The 17,309-nt window shown below is 39.4% G+C and overlaps 1 protein-coding gene across 1 annotated transcript; it reads right to left on the bottom strand.

Moving 5' to 3' along the window:
• Positions 1–12,902: 12,902 nt before the first annotated feature.
• LOC115372554 (lysozyme C-like) lies at positions 12,903–16,216 on the bottom strand. Its single transcript, XM_030070550.1, has 4 exons — positions 16,086–16,216; positions 15,663–15,827; positions 13,778–13,853; positions 12,903–13,632 (listed from the first exon to the last, which is right to left on the bottom strand). The coding sequence occupies exons 1-4, from the start codon at positions 16,210–16,212 to the stop codon at positions 13,566–13,568; spliced, it is 435 nt and encodes a 144-aa protein (XP_029926410.1). The 5' UTR covers positions 16,213–16,216; the 3' UTR covers positions 12,903–13,565.
• Between the last annotated feature and the right edge of the window lie 1,093 nt (positions 16,217–17,309).

The raw sequence follows: 17,309 nt of genomic DNA, 5'->3' as shown, positions 1-17,309 counted from the left end.
TTTATAGAATATCTGTGTAACTATCTAATATTCAGCAGTTAATCGACCAAAATGAAGGAAAAGAATCTCAACCAGATCAAATATACAAAATATGAGTATATTATCTAGATGATGTTGTTAAAATACTACATTCACGGCTGTCAGGACTGCCACCCTACAGCAAGGTAAAAGGAGCAGTTTCAAGAAACACTATCGTAATAAAGAAGCGATTTTTATCACATTTTAAGGGTAACAGACTCAATCAATTAGACAGTATCTCCATGAAAGACCAATGGTTTCATTTCTTGAAGTTATCATGCCTTCCAGAATAATCCCTTCCTGTAACTGGGTGATCTGAGCATTAACAGGATGGACAATGAAGTGGGGACATGGAGAAAATATATTTAACTTTTTACATTAATTTGTCTTAAAATGTACATTTGGTTAAGAGAAATACGGCTGGGATTTGATTTTACTCACTTAATTTTAGGTTGCAATTTAAATTTAATGGGATTCATAAATATTCAAAGTCGAAGCGTCATGGCTCGGGACAGATTAAAATGGGCATTTTAATGAAGTGAGCTGTAATGAAAGACACTTTGTTATGAATTGTGCAAGGAAGCTAAGGCCACCTCATTTTTGTTGGAAGGCTATGAAATACACCCAAGCATAAGAAGAGGGCTTTTCATGCATTTTCAGCTTTTTCTTTTTTTTTTCTTTTTCTTTTTCTTTTTTTTTTTTTTTTTTTTTTATAAAATCTTAAATAAAATAGCAGTCTTTTGTAGAGTGACCCCGAAGAGGAGGGTGAACTTGGGGGGAAGTGGGGGGAGGAGGGTTACAAAAGGACACGTGAAGGTTGAAAGCGAGAAGAAGTAGTGAGGAGGGCAAAGAGAGGGGAGAGTGGGGAAAACTGTCCCACATGGACACTGTCCAAGGAAAATGCTCCAGTTTGGCGGAAAAAAAGGATGGGGTGGGGGTCCAAAGAAAACATACTTGTGACTGACCGAGAAATGGACAGCGATGGGAAAAGGCTGTAAAAGAGTGAGAGGGGAGAGAAAATGGAAAGGAGAAAGGGGGTGGAGAACAGGAGAAAGAGGTGAAGAGTTAAAAATAAGACAGAGAGGGAATGTCGAAGAGACTTACTGACCTCTTTTGACCAAACTGGTAACTTCGATTTTATACATAGTGTTGCGTCCTCCTTCTACAAGTCCATTAAGCCACATTTCTATTGCCAAGATGGTGTAAACAACAAGGATTGACATAAAATGATATTCATTCAGCCAGTTACTCGGTAGAGAAATAAAATAAAATTGAACAAGTCATTTAAAACCCTTTGAAAAACTATTTGGGCTCCTGTGCACAGATGGTACTAATCACAATGATGCCATCAACGGGTGCAGGTCTATCAACAATTCAATGCCATGCTTGGCCACACGGGGCACACATACCAGCCGCACAGTCTAACAGGGCTATTCTATTACAGAAAGGAATTTAACACCAATCCTTTTTAATATTTGGCTTCTACAGATACACAGATCTACTGTACTACCTATTACTGTGTAATAGGAAGACAACAACATATTCATTAGATGATGTCTTCAAACACATCAAGGTTCATTTTAATTTTCCTCCCCCGCTACATACTTTCACCTCTCAGCCTCGCAAACGGCGCCAAACTAAAGTGTTCAGGTTGTGTGAGCCAGCAGCCATAAAACACCAGGACGACTGAGAGCCTCTTACCCAGCCACGGCTCCAATTTGTCCAAATTAGTGTTTGGTTTCCTCTGAGTGGTGGAACAATGTGGCTCACAGTGCAGCAGGTAACAGCCCACCACAACCAAAAAAAAAAAAAGTTTAATAGAGGACAGACTAAGCCAAATATTACCTACTGACATTTTATTTATTTTGGCTGTTCCTTACCTTATTTTCTGTTTGCTTGTTTAATATTTTTAGCTTTATTTGTCTTTATTTTTTATTCTGTATTTATTTTATTTATGCATATTTTGTTTCTGTCTGGTTTTTATTTATTTTTCCACTCTGAAGCACATTGCATTGTACTCCACCACATGAAGTGAGCTATAAAAATAAAAACGTGATTGATTGAGAAAATTCTGTAAAGGATGTAAGTCAGAATTACATCCAATTACATACAATCCAGAATGGATACTCAATCGATGCAAACTGAACGGCACCTAGAACCACTGTGATTGATTATTTGTTTGATTCAATTCAATTCAATTTTTATTTATTTGTATAGCCCAGAATCACAAATACAAATTTGTCCCAAAGGGCTTTACAAAAAAAATACAACATCCTCTGTCCTTAGACCCTCACATCGGATGAGGAACAACTCCCTAAAAAAAACCCTTTAACAGGGAGAAAAATAGAAAGAAACCTCAGGGGAGCAACAGAGGAGGGATCCCTCCCCAGGACGGACAGACGTGCAATAGATGTTGTAAACACAGATAACAAACAATAAAATGTATGGGAATAGATAGGTGGCAGATGAGGGATGATGACGTCAAGGCAAGCTGGATGCACCAGAGCAGCCAGGGACCCGGGCCACAAAGCCACCTACACCACGACGACCTGGATCTGAGGTAGACAGAGCATGCACTCGGACAAACACACATCAACCATTCACACACACTCACACAGAGACAAAGGTGGCACATTAATTATCTGCAGAAGGCTAATTGATAATTAGCTTCGTGAGAGCAATAATCTCGTAATCTCGTCGGCAGGTGAGTGCTTGGGTTACTTCACTGAGACAGAGAACCAGCCCACCGTACCACTAACTGTCAGCCATAAGTTAGGCTGAAGAGATGAGTTTTTAATCTAGATTTGTAAGAAGATTTGTAAGAATCAAGAAGATCACGGATCTTCTTGAGACATTAGCTGTGAAAATGTTCTCATGACTGCCTGAAAAACCTCTAAACTTGACTCAGGCCCTAAAGATCAGAGATACGCTGTTCACACTGCACAGTGCTCACAGTGAAATGAGATCTCACACAACAGCCTGCAGATTTGGGGTGGACCGCCGAGAGAATGGCATCAGAATGAACCACCAGAGATGAATGGTGGACATGTAAACAAAGAGCTTCCTCATACTGCAATGAAATCTGGAGGCAACCTGCTTCCAAATTAGCCCCTGTGAACTAGCCACTACTCACATCAAGGAGATCAGCTGACCTGCTAGGCACGAAATATCCCTTGTGACCTTCTTCTTCTTTAATCTTTCTTATAAGCAGGAAAGCTCTGGAAACCAGGTGTTCCTCAGTCTCAAAAACAAAAACTTCATTTCTGTAGAAATGCAGTGCAGGTTAAGGGAAGATCAATCGTCACAAAAATTGGCCCAGATTTACAGTTCGCCTTCCAACCGATCAAATTTTCCAAAAGTGAGAGGTTAAAACAAGACTGTTTTTCAAAGGAATGGGATTGAACTCAATTGAGAGAATATTTTTTCAATATTAAACTCAATTTCACGAGGGCCAAAACGTTTTCATCCCCCTGCCCTTCAACAGTTGATCAACGGGCCAAGCAACAATTTTCCCATCATGAAATCACTGAATATTGATATATTCTCATAGTGTTGTTTGATTCTGTTCTTTCAAATAGATATTTGAAATTTAAAAGGAGAAGAAAAAAAAAACATCTTGTGTGAGCGCTGTCCTTTTTACACACCACCATGGATGTGTCATTTTCAGTGTGTCTATGCATTTTCAACATTTCAAACAGAGCATGCATATAACTTAAAATATGTGAGGATTTTGTACCCAGATAAGATTAGAGAAATATGACATGTATTCTTACATAATGTTTGGAGGCAGATCCATTGGTGATGAAAATGATGCCACATTTACCGTCTGTATCTTCTGTGTTTAAAAATATAAAATGAATTCAGGTGGTGTTTCTTTTACTTTTTCACAGTAATTATACTTGGGACGGTTGAAGGTCAGTGCAAAATGATGACGCCAGAGAGAAGCTCTTTCTCTTTGATTCTGAGGAGCTGACACTGAAACATGATGTTTGGCACTCTTGTTTCAGTCTCCACTGTAGCTCTGCTGGAATTCTCTTGACACAATGTCATGTCATCTATGTTTAGAAACTACTAAGATCTAAAAACGGAGAAAAATACCAAACAACACAATATTCCAGAGATGCACCGCCAGTGTTTTCCTTTTCCTGTGCTGTGAATACGGCAGGAGCACATCATATAATGAAAGTAACAGTTTTGTGTGATCATCATGACCATCAAATTGAATAATGACCACAAATAACACCATTTAACAAACACTGCACAGGTAAGAGAGAGATTAGTGCATAAGCAGTTCAGATTCAGCGCTGGACAAAGTACACAATCCCTCTGGTCAAATATTACTCAACCACAAGTGAAAGCTGTTCATTCCCATTTCTACTTCAGTCAAAATATTTGCTTTTTATCATATCCAAAAGTAGATTTTCTTTCAAATGTCAGCACGTCGCTGGTTTTATAAACTTTTTTTTCATGTCAGCTCTTTTAATTTGTGTCTTTATTGCCTCTACAATAAAAAATGCGATAATGTATTTTCTGTTTTGTTTATTGTGTGTGTGTGTGTGTGTGTGTGTGTGTGTCATAATATTACATCAGCAGTTTACAATCAAAAATGTCAATCCCATTTAAGTTCTACGTTCCAAAATATTCCCAGGCAGATACTGTTACGCTGAAGTTATGTGGGCAAAGTTTAACATCAGACAAGGCAGTTAAACAGCAGTTAGTTAGCATCCACCTAGCCACAACGTTAACCTGCTGCTGGATTAAAGGTAGACAGATGGAAACTGAATTTATCAGTAAAATACCAGGCAGTAAAGACTTTATTGTGTAGTCTACAGCAGATTATGTAGGCGGTGGCACACATCAGGTAAGATTTAGTTAGACCTCGACGTGTTTTCTTAAGGTTTGATGGTGAATTCTTAGACGCAGACATCAAGTTGGTCCATGGTGAACACAGTAAACATTTCAAATGAAAGAATTTATCTTCAAACATGAACTTCAAGTGTGGATATAGGTGCTCTGGTGCTTGGGGGTCCACCAACGCCTTTCCCTTCATAGAAATAGTGGAGTCATAAGTGGGATATTTATCTTTCAAATGTAGTGGAGTGAAGTTTTTGAATAAATAAACACTCAAGTAAAGTATAGATACTTGGAAAATGTACTTAAGTTACAGTACTTAAGTAATTTACTTCTTTAAGTGAAGGACTCAGTCAACAGAGTGCAAACACAGCAAGACATATTCATGGAGACAAAGCTGTTTTGGGTGCCGTGCAGCAGTCCTTGCAGTGTAAGAGTCTTAAGTGCATACGCACTGGAAGTATGGCGGTAACAAAGCAATTTATAGGAAGATTAAGTTTCACCCGTAAAAATGATTATACAGTCACAGTGGTAGCTAAAGTGAACGCATTATAGTCCGCTGCCTGTCACACACAGAACAAATTATGTTCTGGTAGGAATGCATTAACCTTGATGCACAGCTCTGTCTCTCTCTGTGTGTGTGTGTGTGTGTGTGTGTGTGTGTGTGTGTGTGTGTGTGTGTGTGTCTGTGTGTCTGTGTGTGTCTGTGTGTGCGCGAGAGTGAGAGACATCGACTACATTTCACTCTTACTGTGGAGGAGCAAAAAGTGGGGTTTCTAGAACGGCTACACCTGTGGCAGCGTGGGTGGCATGGCGAGTGTGTGTCTACATGAGTGTGTGTGTGCGTGTGTGTGCATGTGAATAAGGCCTGGCACCGGGGGAGGCTAAAAAGGGTGTGATTTATTGAGTGGCAGAATCTGACTGCTGGCTATGGGCCTAATACCACACATGCATGCGCACATGCAAACACACACACACACACACACAGGTGTCACCCATACTTGCTCCGGTATGTCAGGATATCAGACAAGATTAGCACACGCACGCATGCACACACGCACACACGCACACATGTAACTAATTGAACACCTGGTGCTGCTTGGCCTGGCTAATCGGAGATTAATTGTTACCTTGGTGTAAAGGGCCAGAGGTGTGTGTGTCTGTGCATGCGTGTGTGTGTGTGTGTGTGTGTGTGTGTGTGAAAGAGCGGGGGGATGAGGAGGGGGGTCTTTATGTTAATTGGGTTGAAATTGATTCATTGGCAAACAAGGGCAAGGGTGGGTGGCACCTGTGTGTGTGTGTGTGTGTGTGTGTGTGTGCGTGCGCGTGGGTGTGGGTGTGTGACAGTTAATAGGGTCTAAATTGATTCTGTGGCTAGGCTGGGCATCACCAGGGGCGAGTCCGCACCTCCACTGGGAGACAGACAGATGGGCTGCAGGAAAGAGGGAGAGCTGAGGGTCGGCAACCAGGGCAAAGAGAGCAAAGGTGAAAGTGAGAGAGTAAGACACGGTAAACTGCTTTGTGGCATTTTGGGTATATTATTACCCAATATTATTATTTTTTTATAATGTTACCTAAGCCCCCAAAATTGAAATAAAATTGATTTGAAACACACACACACACACACACACACAGTGAGAGAGAGAGAGAGAGAGTGTGATTGACTAGGTGGGTCCCACATGACACCTCAAAGGTGGGTTTAAGTCCAACCACCACAGCTGCTGTCTGTTGCTGGTCTTTGTGTGTGTGTGTGTGTGTGTGTGTTCACGTAGCATCTGGAGTCCATCTGACATTTTCAACTCCTGTCAACACTGACTTCACATCTCACAGCTGAATGATTTCCACTCACTCACACACACCTACATGAGTGTACACACACACACACACACACACACACACACACACACACACACACACTCACACACACACACACACAGCACTTTGCAAGTGTGTTTTCAAAAAAAGGTAAAGTGGTCCTCCACCAGATTTTTGTTTGTTTGGGTTTTGGCAACACCTTTGGTGATAAGTGTTCGTTGCTTCGGTGCTGTGTGTTGGAGGCGCTGGAGCGACGTCACAGCAGCACTTTTTACATCAATCACCCAACAGATAAGAGCACATAACTAAGCTTTCTCTTATTATTATAATCCCCCAAATCAGATTTTAAATCAAAACAGCCAACACATGTTCCAGAATAACCCAGTCAGCAACAAAAATGTAACTGAATAAGTAAATAAAAATAAAAGGAATAAATAAAAATAAGAATAAAAGACAACTCCTTCATCTCCTTCATTAACAAAAGAATTATGTATTACAAGACCAGTTTACCTTATGTCCGTCACCAAATTAAATTAATTTAGAGTGCACATTTGTATATAATTTATTTATTTATTTATTTTTCATGCACTTTTTTAAAATTTGAAATTCTGAGGCAGCAATAGTTCTGCTGATGCTACTATTGTTTGTACTACAGTAATAATGATAGCATAAAAAAAAAAAAAACAGTTTACACATTAGGGTTAGACAATCATATAGTTGGCTGTTCATTAAAACTGACTGGCCATTCACTGGCTTCTTCTTCATCATCATCATCATCATCTTCGCCCTCTTCTTTCTGGCCTGAGCTTCATCACAAAGTTTTATTGCTCCATGTTTTAAACACAATTTCTAAGGCTTTTTTTTCCCATCCTGGCCACACCAAAATACTGGACATCAGCAAGAAATATTATCTGCAACTTAGACCCAAAAAAATATCTACATCAGTACTGTGTCATTATCAGGTGAACAACGGTGCACAGAGTCAAAAATTAATGTGTATCCCTTCTTAAACAAGACTAAGCTGCTGCCTTGCAGAAAGAAAGAGAGCGAGACGGTGTGAAAAACAGCCCTTTGTGAGGCAGCTATGCAGAATTTTCTTCCTCCATTAAAAGAGAATTTAAAGGCTTCTTAAGGTTAGAGCTGAACAAGGAAATGTAATAAAAATGAAACATGTTTTGACTAGTCTAATTATGTTTGAGAGTAAATACGGCGCAGTGTAGGTTTTGATACCAATAGCTCTAAATTAAGCAGGTTTTCACTGCACAGTGTTGAAAGTAAGTGCTGGTGCTCTCCCAGCTGTTTGCTGAGTGCATGAATACGACTATTTGTTTAAAAAAAAAAAAAAAATGAGAAAAGAAAATCGATGGTGCTTATATTTCTGCTGTGTTTCAGGGCTTCTGCCACGATGCCAACCAGCAGACACAGCATTCTGCTCTCCCTGCAGAAAAAAAAAAAAAAAAAAAAAAAAAAAAATCTGCTAAATGTAATGGTGTTCCCAGGGAAAAAAGCAAGACAGAAAGAGAGAAGCCAAAAAAGCAGAGAGAGTTAGAGACAGCACTTGACTAAGAGATGGACACAAAATCATGTCAAAATCAAATCCGTATTCAAGGTCATCCAACACAGCTCTGGACGTGGTCGGAGACACAGCTGATCACCTCATCAACAAAGTGCAAATGTAAAGCCTTGGAGCGGCATCAGTGCACTCACAATACAAACAGACAGCTGGCAGCTTGCATAGTTATCAGTGTTAAAAAAAAATGGAATGGAAATTGTGTGGATTGCCATTATCAGATTTAAAAGATGCAAATGTTACAAGAGGAAGGGACAATCTGTGTTTTGGTTAGGGAAGGAGGTTTCACTACAGAAAACAGAGCTGCATTTTAACGCCAGGTGTGAATATAATCCAGGTGCATCGGATCTAGACACAATCTGGATATGAAACCTGTTCATGCCAGATGTAAAAGTGTCAGCACTGGTATCATGTAGGGCTGTTAATGTTTAATTAATGACTGGTTAATTGTCATTAAGAATTTGATTGAATTCGATTTGTATTAATCAATTAAATGATGGTGAAAAAGAGAATGAGAGAGAAAGAGAGAGAGAAAGAGAGAGAGAGGCTGCTGTCTAGACCTTTTTGTCTATTTTTCAGACATAAAGGGTTATCACATGTATTTTCTTTCTGTTTTGAACAATGTGTTCACTGTTTTTAAACAACATAATTATAAGACAAGACAAGACGTCAGCGTGGGCCTTGAATTTTATTGTGTCACCAAACTGATTCTGAAGATAGTGAAATGATGTTGCAAAACAAATGTGTTACTTTTATTTGATGGTTTTCCTGTTGGACTCCAACACAACTAAGCTGCACAGAACTGAAGTCGCACTCAAGTTGCACATGTGAAGGCAGTCTGAAGGTTTCATGATATTGACTGGTGGCAACCCTGGTTTCATTTTTTATGATCTAATAGATTTGAAATAGTCATCTACAGCAGGTTTACTGACAAAAGTAAAAGTAAAAGTTTAGGATACAGTCAATTTCAAATTACTTACTATTTGTCACATACATACCATGAACTTCACAGCCCACTGAAATGAAGTGCTACCAGCATAACTTACATCAAATGCATATGAAGAGCTTGTTTGCAAAAACAGATATCTCCATTTGAATTTCTTAAAACCTTTTTAAACTTTTTGGAATTTTATTAAAATTTACTATATATTTATTTCTATTTTTATATGTTTATTTAGCCTGGCATAATTTTTATTATCCTAAATCATGCTTTGTGTGTGTGTGTGTGTGTATGTGTGTGTGCAGTATCAGTGAAAAAGGTGTATTCATTTTAAGAATGGCTTTTATCTGTTTTTGCAAATGAACTCTTCATATATAACAGCAGAAAAGACAAGACCAGACAGAGAGGAAAAAAACAATCACTACTATCACAGTTATTGTGTTGATGCATTATTGTGTGTGTTGCCCAATATCACAAATTACAAGATTGCATAAGGCCTCTGTCCTTAGACTCTCACACTGAATAAGGAAGAACTCACTTAAAAAAAAAAAAAAAAAAAAAAAAACTTTAACTAGGATAGATATATCAATAAATTGTTTGCATATTTTCACTCTGTCTTAAATATTTACCCTTACTGTATCTCATGAAGAAAAGCTCCAACACATTTGGTCTTGATGTTCTCATACACAAAATGTATTCATATTTCAGCAGAGTAATGGACTAATTTATTGTTAACAAGCCAGACTAACGATTAATGAACATGGACCCACCAGGAAACTGTTTTCCACCAGCAGAGAAGCAAAACACACACACCAAACACCCAACCACAAAAAAACACACACATGCAGAGAGAGAGGAAGGGAAAGCAGTTGCAACATCGCTCTGTGGCCCAGCACACACACTGCATACATTTCTCATTAAACCGGCCTGCATTCCTGTGTGTGCTGGTCTGAGCGTTAGAGGCTGTTTACTCCGTCTCAGGGTCTCCACTTTGGCCTCTTCTGGTGGGAAACTGGAGATGTGCCTCGACTTTACTCACTGCAACTCTCACTGAGCACATCAGTACCTTTATCTTTATATCAACCATATTTTGTGGTCAAAAACTCACTTTACCTCGACGATTATGGAACAACTGGCACATTTAACGTTGTTTTAATAGTGGAATTTGCCTCATAAACAACCTGTTTAGATGTACTTTAACATTCCTGAGCTGTAGTTAATGAAATGCATTATTGGTATGGAGTAGCCAGACATAATAAAGTTATAATGTATTTTCAGAGCTGGGTCGGGTCCCCACATACCATTCCATTTGGAGATGGTGGCCAATTTTGGGGCCTTGACCCCACGTTTAAAAAGGAGAATCTCCGATATAGAGTAGCCAGACATAATATGGGTGTAATGTTTTTGAATGGTGTAGTTTTCCCAATGAACTTCCTTAACCCAGGGCTTGCAAACATCACAGTCATGCTCCCACAACACACACTCATACACACACACCGCTAATAACCATTCCTCATGGTGGTAGTCATGTGTTTCTGATTCAGTCATGTCTAATGAAGTTAGCTCGGGCTGCCGCAGTCCCATATTATGTAAATGTGTGTGTGAGCAATGATATGAGCTGACCCGATGGAGAACATGAGGATCGCATCTACCCTCTAAATAAAACTGCTGAACTCTGCGTGTCACTCGTCTGCCTTTTTGGCCTTTCCTGCACAAGCAAAACAAGAGACGATGGAGGTTTAGGAGACCGGGGAAGAAAAAGGGAAAGGATACGACACAGAAAGGGCGCAACACTGATCCCGTTCACTGCAATGCTTAGTGTCACCTTTCTGTTTTATAACTCCCATAAATTAAGGCATGTTGAACTTTCCAGAACACCGGTCTTAAAGCATACAAATTAACTTCAGATGAGCGCGGGTCATCTGAAGGGTTTAAAAGTTGAAAACAGACTTCAACGGTTATGCTTCGTCTAGGCAAATTATGTATCAGTGGATTTAATAACTTAATTTAATTTAATTGGGGGTCATAAAACACTACAAACCTGCAGGTTTCCTCAGCCTTGGCCAAACTCTCTGCATGAGATCGCACTGAGCATCTGTGAGGCAGCTGGAAGTCGGATTTTGAGTCCGACTGTTGTCTCGAGGCAGTCAAATTGGGACCTAAAACCTATATATCTATACTTAGCCACGCAAATGAAATGCATTGAGCAATCTGTGTCAAAACTACACTGTGATATCTAATAGCAAAAATCGCCTCTAGCTACAAGAGACACAGGTACCCGAGACATCAAAAACTTTTAAAGTATGTCTCTCCATCCAAATTCTCTCCTGACACTCAAAAAAAGGATTTTTTTTTTTAAAATACCAACCTATTTAAGATAACCACCTTCAACATTTTTTCCCCACCATTCTCTTTTTTTTCCTATCCATTTTTTCTCTCATCGTAAAAGAGACAAGCTTGCAGCGGGACAGAGGTGAGGACAAGCTCCACCTCCCCATCCTCCTTTTTTGAGGTGGTACGCTGTGATCTGCTGTCAGCTCCCATCAGACAGGTCAGGTGGAAGACAAGAGGAAGGGAGGGATCACTGCTACTGACCTCGTCCTCCTCCTCTCTCTGTCAGGATGAAGAGAGAGAGAGAAAGAGATAGAGGTGGGTGGGGGGACTGGAAGAGACTTGGCCTATTTTGCTAGGAGGATGGATGATGGAGGAAGAGGAAGGGGGGGGGGGGTCTTGCAAAAGGACTTGATGCCATGCTGTCAGATTAGATTAGAGCCACAAATAAACTGTCACTGAACTGAAAAACTGCTGTGTCATCAAAACGACTGCATGCTTTAATAGCAACGACATGATCACTAATTGCCCTCTCATTAGCTTCTACCGCACAGCACATAAAACAGGCCTCTCTCTCTCTCTCTCACACACACACACACGTGTACACACACACACACACACACACATGCTAAGCTCATTAGACGCAAGTTTCAGGGTCACACCTGAAAGAGAGAGGCGGGGACAGATGTGAGGAAAAGGTGGAGGATAATAAGAGGGAGAGAGAAAGAGCGAGAATTAAATAAACAGAGGGACGAGGAGAAGCGAGTGGAGGGCTAATCAAAGGAGGTGAGAAAGACAGACCAATGATAAAATTTAAAAAAAAAAAAAAAAAAAAAAAATACATCTTGAGCTGGCACTCATGAGGTTTACAGGCAGGTTTTAGTGTAGTTTGGAGGGTGTTAAGGGTTTTACGGCTTGGCGGTTGATGGTTGTGTGCGGTTCCTGTGGGTAAGAGAGCCACTTTGGAGAGGTTCAGCTTTCACACTAAAGAAAAAAAAAAAAAAGTCCAGAAAGGCTTGTTCATTGGATATCGGCAGGATGACCCTCCTCTGTTTCAGACAACAAGACACTAAAAGAGAATCACTACATAGATAAGACAGAAGTACACAAAAGATAGATTTATATATGAAAACATACCAATGAATGTACACAATATATGCAGCACAATGATTCAGAGCTGCTGACAAACTTTAAATGGAGAGTTTGAAATTTTTAAGACGAGGTTGTGAGTGACTGACCAGCAGTAATATTCATGCATAACCTGCCACACAACAGTAATCTCTATTGATTAGTAATTCATACAAACTTAGGTCAAAAATTCCAAACAATCTCATTAGCACATGATGATAAAATGCATCCAGTAAATGGAGGTCTGAAGCAAAATTCTCACACTGAACAGCTTGACTTATTCATTCAGATAAGTAACATTTTCATACGTAGCAACAGATGCCGGTGTGCTTTTATTTGTGGGTACACTGGTGTTTTTGAATGTTGCTCCAAAGGGCCGTAACATAGTCTAAGCTCACACTGCAGTTTATTTCTCCAGAGTGTGAGAAAATTAAAGATTTGGTATGACAGACTGCCATCTTTATGCCATCTCTGTGCTGCTCTGCTTTTTCCGCTTCTTCATGAGGTCATTTTTAGAGTACAAAACTTTGCTCTTTTTTATATATATACATATTTGCTGTTGATTGCTGTTTGTTCTCAAACTTTAAAGCAGGAAGTAGTGCCTGATTGTCTTGGCCAAATAATACATACTGCAATCATATCTTGACGATGCAATCAAGTCTGCTACTTGAATGTATGAACCAAGTTACTCTATTAATATTCATGCTATATAGAGTAAACAATCTACACAGAAAAAACATGCGTTTATTATTTATTTAAGGTGTACATGAATTGATTTCAAGAGAATTGTACAATATCAGTAACTCCACATTTTTTTGATTCTAGGCATTAGCAAAATAAAGGATTGAAACATTTCCATATACTCTGGTTCAATATGGTGGTGTGTATGTTGTTTTGTCCTGGGGTCAAGCTTTAAACCCCACATCCTGCCACATAGGAGCTCAGGTCGCGGCCCCTACAATTATTCCTCCAGCCAACCCTAAAATCATAAAAAAAAAAGAGGCGATAAATAAATGAATAAATAAAAATAAATCATTAATGAAAGTGAGTTCATAATATGTAAATATATAACAGATAAATATGAAAGCTGCATTTGTGAGCATTTTTTATGATGTATTCCCCACCATGCTGCGATGCCGTTGGGATCCCGAACCACACGTTTGGCACAGAGGATAGCTGCATTGACATTGCTCTGCAGTTCTGTGAGGAAAAGATGGAAGCTTTATTAAAAATAAGAAAGACATTATTCTTGTGTGATACACTGAAAATTGCCAAATTTTACACACAATATGATAGAAACATAGGGTTCATCACATGAAACTGTCCAAAAGAGTGGCTACATGTGTTAACATTTTTAATTCATTGATCTAGAGACCAGAGTAAAAAAACATAATCACCTTTTAATTGCTCAGACAGTAAAAGTCAGTTTACTTTACATGGCAGCTGCATTCATCCCATTAATTTAAAGGGGCAATAAATAAGACTTTTACTGTTTGGCAGCACAAAATCACCACAGCATATCAGTAGGAGTTTGATCAGATGTCTGATCAATACCACAGATTAAGTAACTACTTGAAAGGTAAACAAGGCAGTCATCCTGCTGTTGCATGTTTCAGTTAGAAAGAGTAAATTGCCTCATTCTCAAGTCAAAAAAGAAATTGATAAAGTAGTACTACTTTTGTATTTTACAAAGTGATGTATTTCCCGTTCACTACATTTTTCTGCTGGAATTCTACTCTAATAATTTGGCTGACCATCTCTGAAACTTTTAAGTCATTTTTTGTCAAAATGCGACTTCAATGTTTCTGTCTATTACAGGCCACCATAGCCCAGGGGCATGGCATGGCTGGAGGGTTGGGAGGCTGCTTATTTGTTAAATGTGGAAAGAAGTAGGAGACACTGGGGACGGCATCACTTTCACCAATAAGGAAATATCTACGAATAATGGGATCAATTTCATGTGTGAGCGCTTGCTTCCTAACATTGTGTTTGAATTGCACAGCTGTGTGAAGAAGTGTGCAGATTTTATAGCCAATACAGTGATTTCAGGTAAGAAAGTGAAAAATGTGAGGCATTTCATTTCTACCAATCTCAAACCACCATGCTGAAAAACCACTGCAACAATGGTTGAAAAACACTTTTAAAAAGTGTTAACCACTAACCTCATGTTGACAGTTAAACACATTTTTGCCATCCTACTCCTTTTTCCAGGATGCTAAGGCAGTAGGTGAAAAAGAAAAAAAAAAATATTGGGGTGTGCCTGCACACCCCACTAATTTTGAAATATGAGGTGAGGCAGGGAGAAACATTAAGTTCCATTGTGACTCTGGTTGAACACATAACACATACACCTACTTTTTTGTTCACTGTGTAGCAGTTTTCTAAGAATGCTCTTCTAAAGTTAAAAGGATCGCCACCACTGTCAAGGACAAATACAAACACAATGACTCTGTTCTTTGTTTAGCCTAGTGCATATGTTGTAAGAATAAAGTTCCTCTAAACTTTAAGTGTCGACATTATTGTGGACACTGAACTGTTGGCACATGCACAGTAAACTTATCTACATTTTTAATTCTTCACTCCTGCTGTTACAGTTTTTCCCAGGTCATGTTAAGTTGTGCTCAGATCAAAAGTGAAGCATCGTGGATATGTCGCACAAATATGGGCGCAAATGTTTTGCTAAAGTTGAATAATTTCAACTGACGCAAATACATGAGTGACACGAATTTCACGTGCTTGTGTCTTTTGTGACATAGACATTTGTAATTCTGTAGTAATTTCCGTCGAAATTCCATCTTAGATGGTCCTTTCCTCTCATGTATGCCATGAACAGAAATTGCACAACCCTATACTCTAGAACTGCAAAAACATGAATAATTTAAATGGACAGCTTTTGTTTGTTTTTCTTTTTTTTTTTCCTTTTTTGTGTTTTGTTTTTGTTTTTGGAACATCACTGGGTTGCGGCATTCAAAGGTTTTGGACCACAGTAAATTTTTTCATGTCACTGACCACTACACTGGACGCCACAGCCGTTATGGGTTGTCCCGGGGGTGCGGTTATCTTGACACCACCATCGGCTGTTGATCTGGAAGATGCCATAGTCAGTGGAGCCATCTGTGTTGCGGTTGGTAGCCGCTGTATTGTAGTTTGACTCCCACTGAGTAAGGCACACCCCTGAAGAAACATGAGTTCATTAAAAAGAAAAAGAAAGCCAAAAAAAACTTTAATACATACATCATCCTAGTCAGGCATCAATGCAGTTTTAAATGTCCATCAGGCAACAAAACCTGGTTTGACCTCACATTGTTCTGAAATACAAAGACATGCAAATCACTATCACCACTATCATTAACCTCCAAATATGTATTGTATGTGGTTTGACATTACCTGCACCCAAAAAGATGCAATTACACACTTCACACTTTTACTTACAGTTTGCCAGGCTATTGCCACGGTAGCCATTCATTCCATTCGCCTTCAGCACCCTGGCCCACTCGCAACGAGTGTACACTCGGGCACTCGCCACTGCCACAAGCAGAAGAAACACCAGGGACCTCATTGTGAACTTGGTTGGATGAAATGTTTCCAAAACCCTTCGAGTGTTCCTTATATAGACCAGAGGACAGACGCGTTTGTGTGGCTACTTTGTCTGATGTAACATTTGCTTTGAATACCATCCAATTGCAACAGACATGTTGAAACAGCAGCTTTTATGTTGAAATAGCGGTTTTCCCACTTACTCAATATGTCTTATTGTGACCTTTGAACAGTAGATTTATTTTTTCATGATAGCAGTGCTACAGTTCTTAAACATAATGCTGTTAAGGATTGAAAAATTCAAAGAATCATGATGATTCTTGTTGGTGACAGAGGCGTCCTCCTTCTCTGTTGTCATAAAAGGAGTTAATGAATTGATATGATCTGTGAAGGTGTGCACTTCCTGAAGAACCCAGATGTCATCACCATTTCTGAACCAAATGCAGACAGGTATACAAGCTGAAAAAGTCTTTACTAAGCCAATATCAAAGTCCAAAATACTGTCCAGCTCAAAACAAGAAAATCCAAACAACCAGGCAGCAGTATACAGAAGCATTTGGCAATAACGAGTGATGTGACATGCAATGTCAAAGTTACCACATGACTTGTTTGGGAAGTGGTTCAAGATTTAGCATGTGATGTGATGATGCAATGTTTTGTTTCTGTTTCTGCTGCTGTGACCGTTCAATTAAATGCTATTTTGTATTTTGTAAAAGGGAGACTCACACAGTTGCAAGAGCAATTGGGGAGGCCCAAGCTGAAGCTCTATTCAAGAAGTGGAGACATGGTGAAGCAGCACCTATCACACGCTGTTGCGGTTGCTTGAGCTCATAAATCCAGAGGGAGCAGCTTTGTCCAGCCTGAACATCTTAGGAATATAACAATATTGCTGTGTGTCCTGTCTCCATTTAATGATGCCACTGCGGAGCTCTCAGAAGAGAAAAGATTCAAAGATTCAAAGGTTTTACCTCTACTGTCAATGTGTCAATGTTGGACCACTCACTACAAGATGAAATCACAAATACAACTAAAGGGGAAACTTCAATGGATGAGCACCTCTGAAGGCAACTGCGAGAAAGGATTCATACACCTCAATCAATGACCATCATGTCCCTGGCA

This window comes from Myripristis murdjan, chromosome 15 (assembly GCF_902150065.1).
Source record: "Myripristis murdjan chromosome 15, fMyrMur1.1, whole genome shotgun sequence".
Taxonomy (NCBI): Eukaryota; Metazoa; Chordata; class Actinopteri; order Holocentriformes; family Holocentridae; genus Myripristis; species Myripristis murdjan.
Note: the sequence above shows the minus strand (reverse complement) of the source record. Positions and strands in the feature narration are given on the sequence as shown.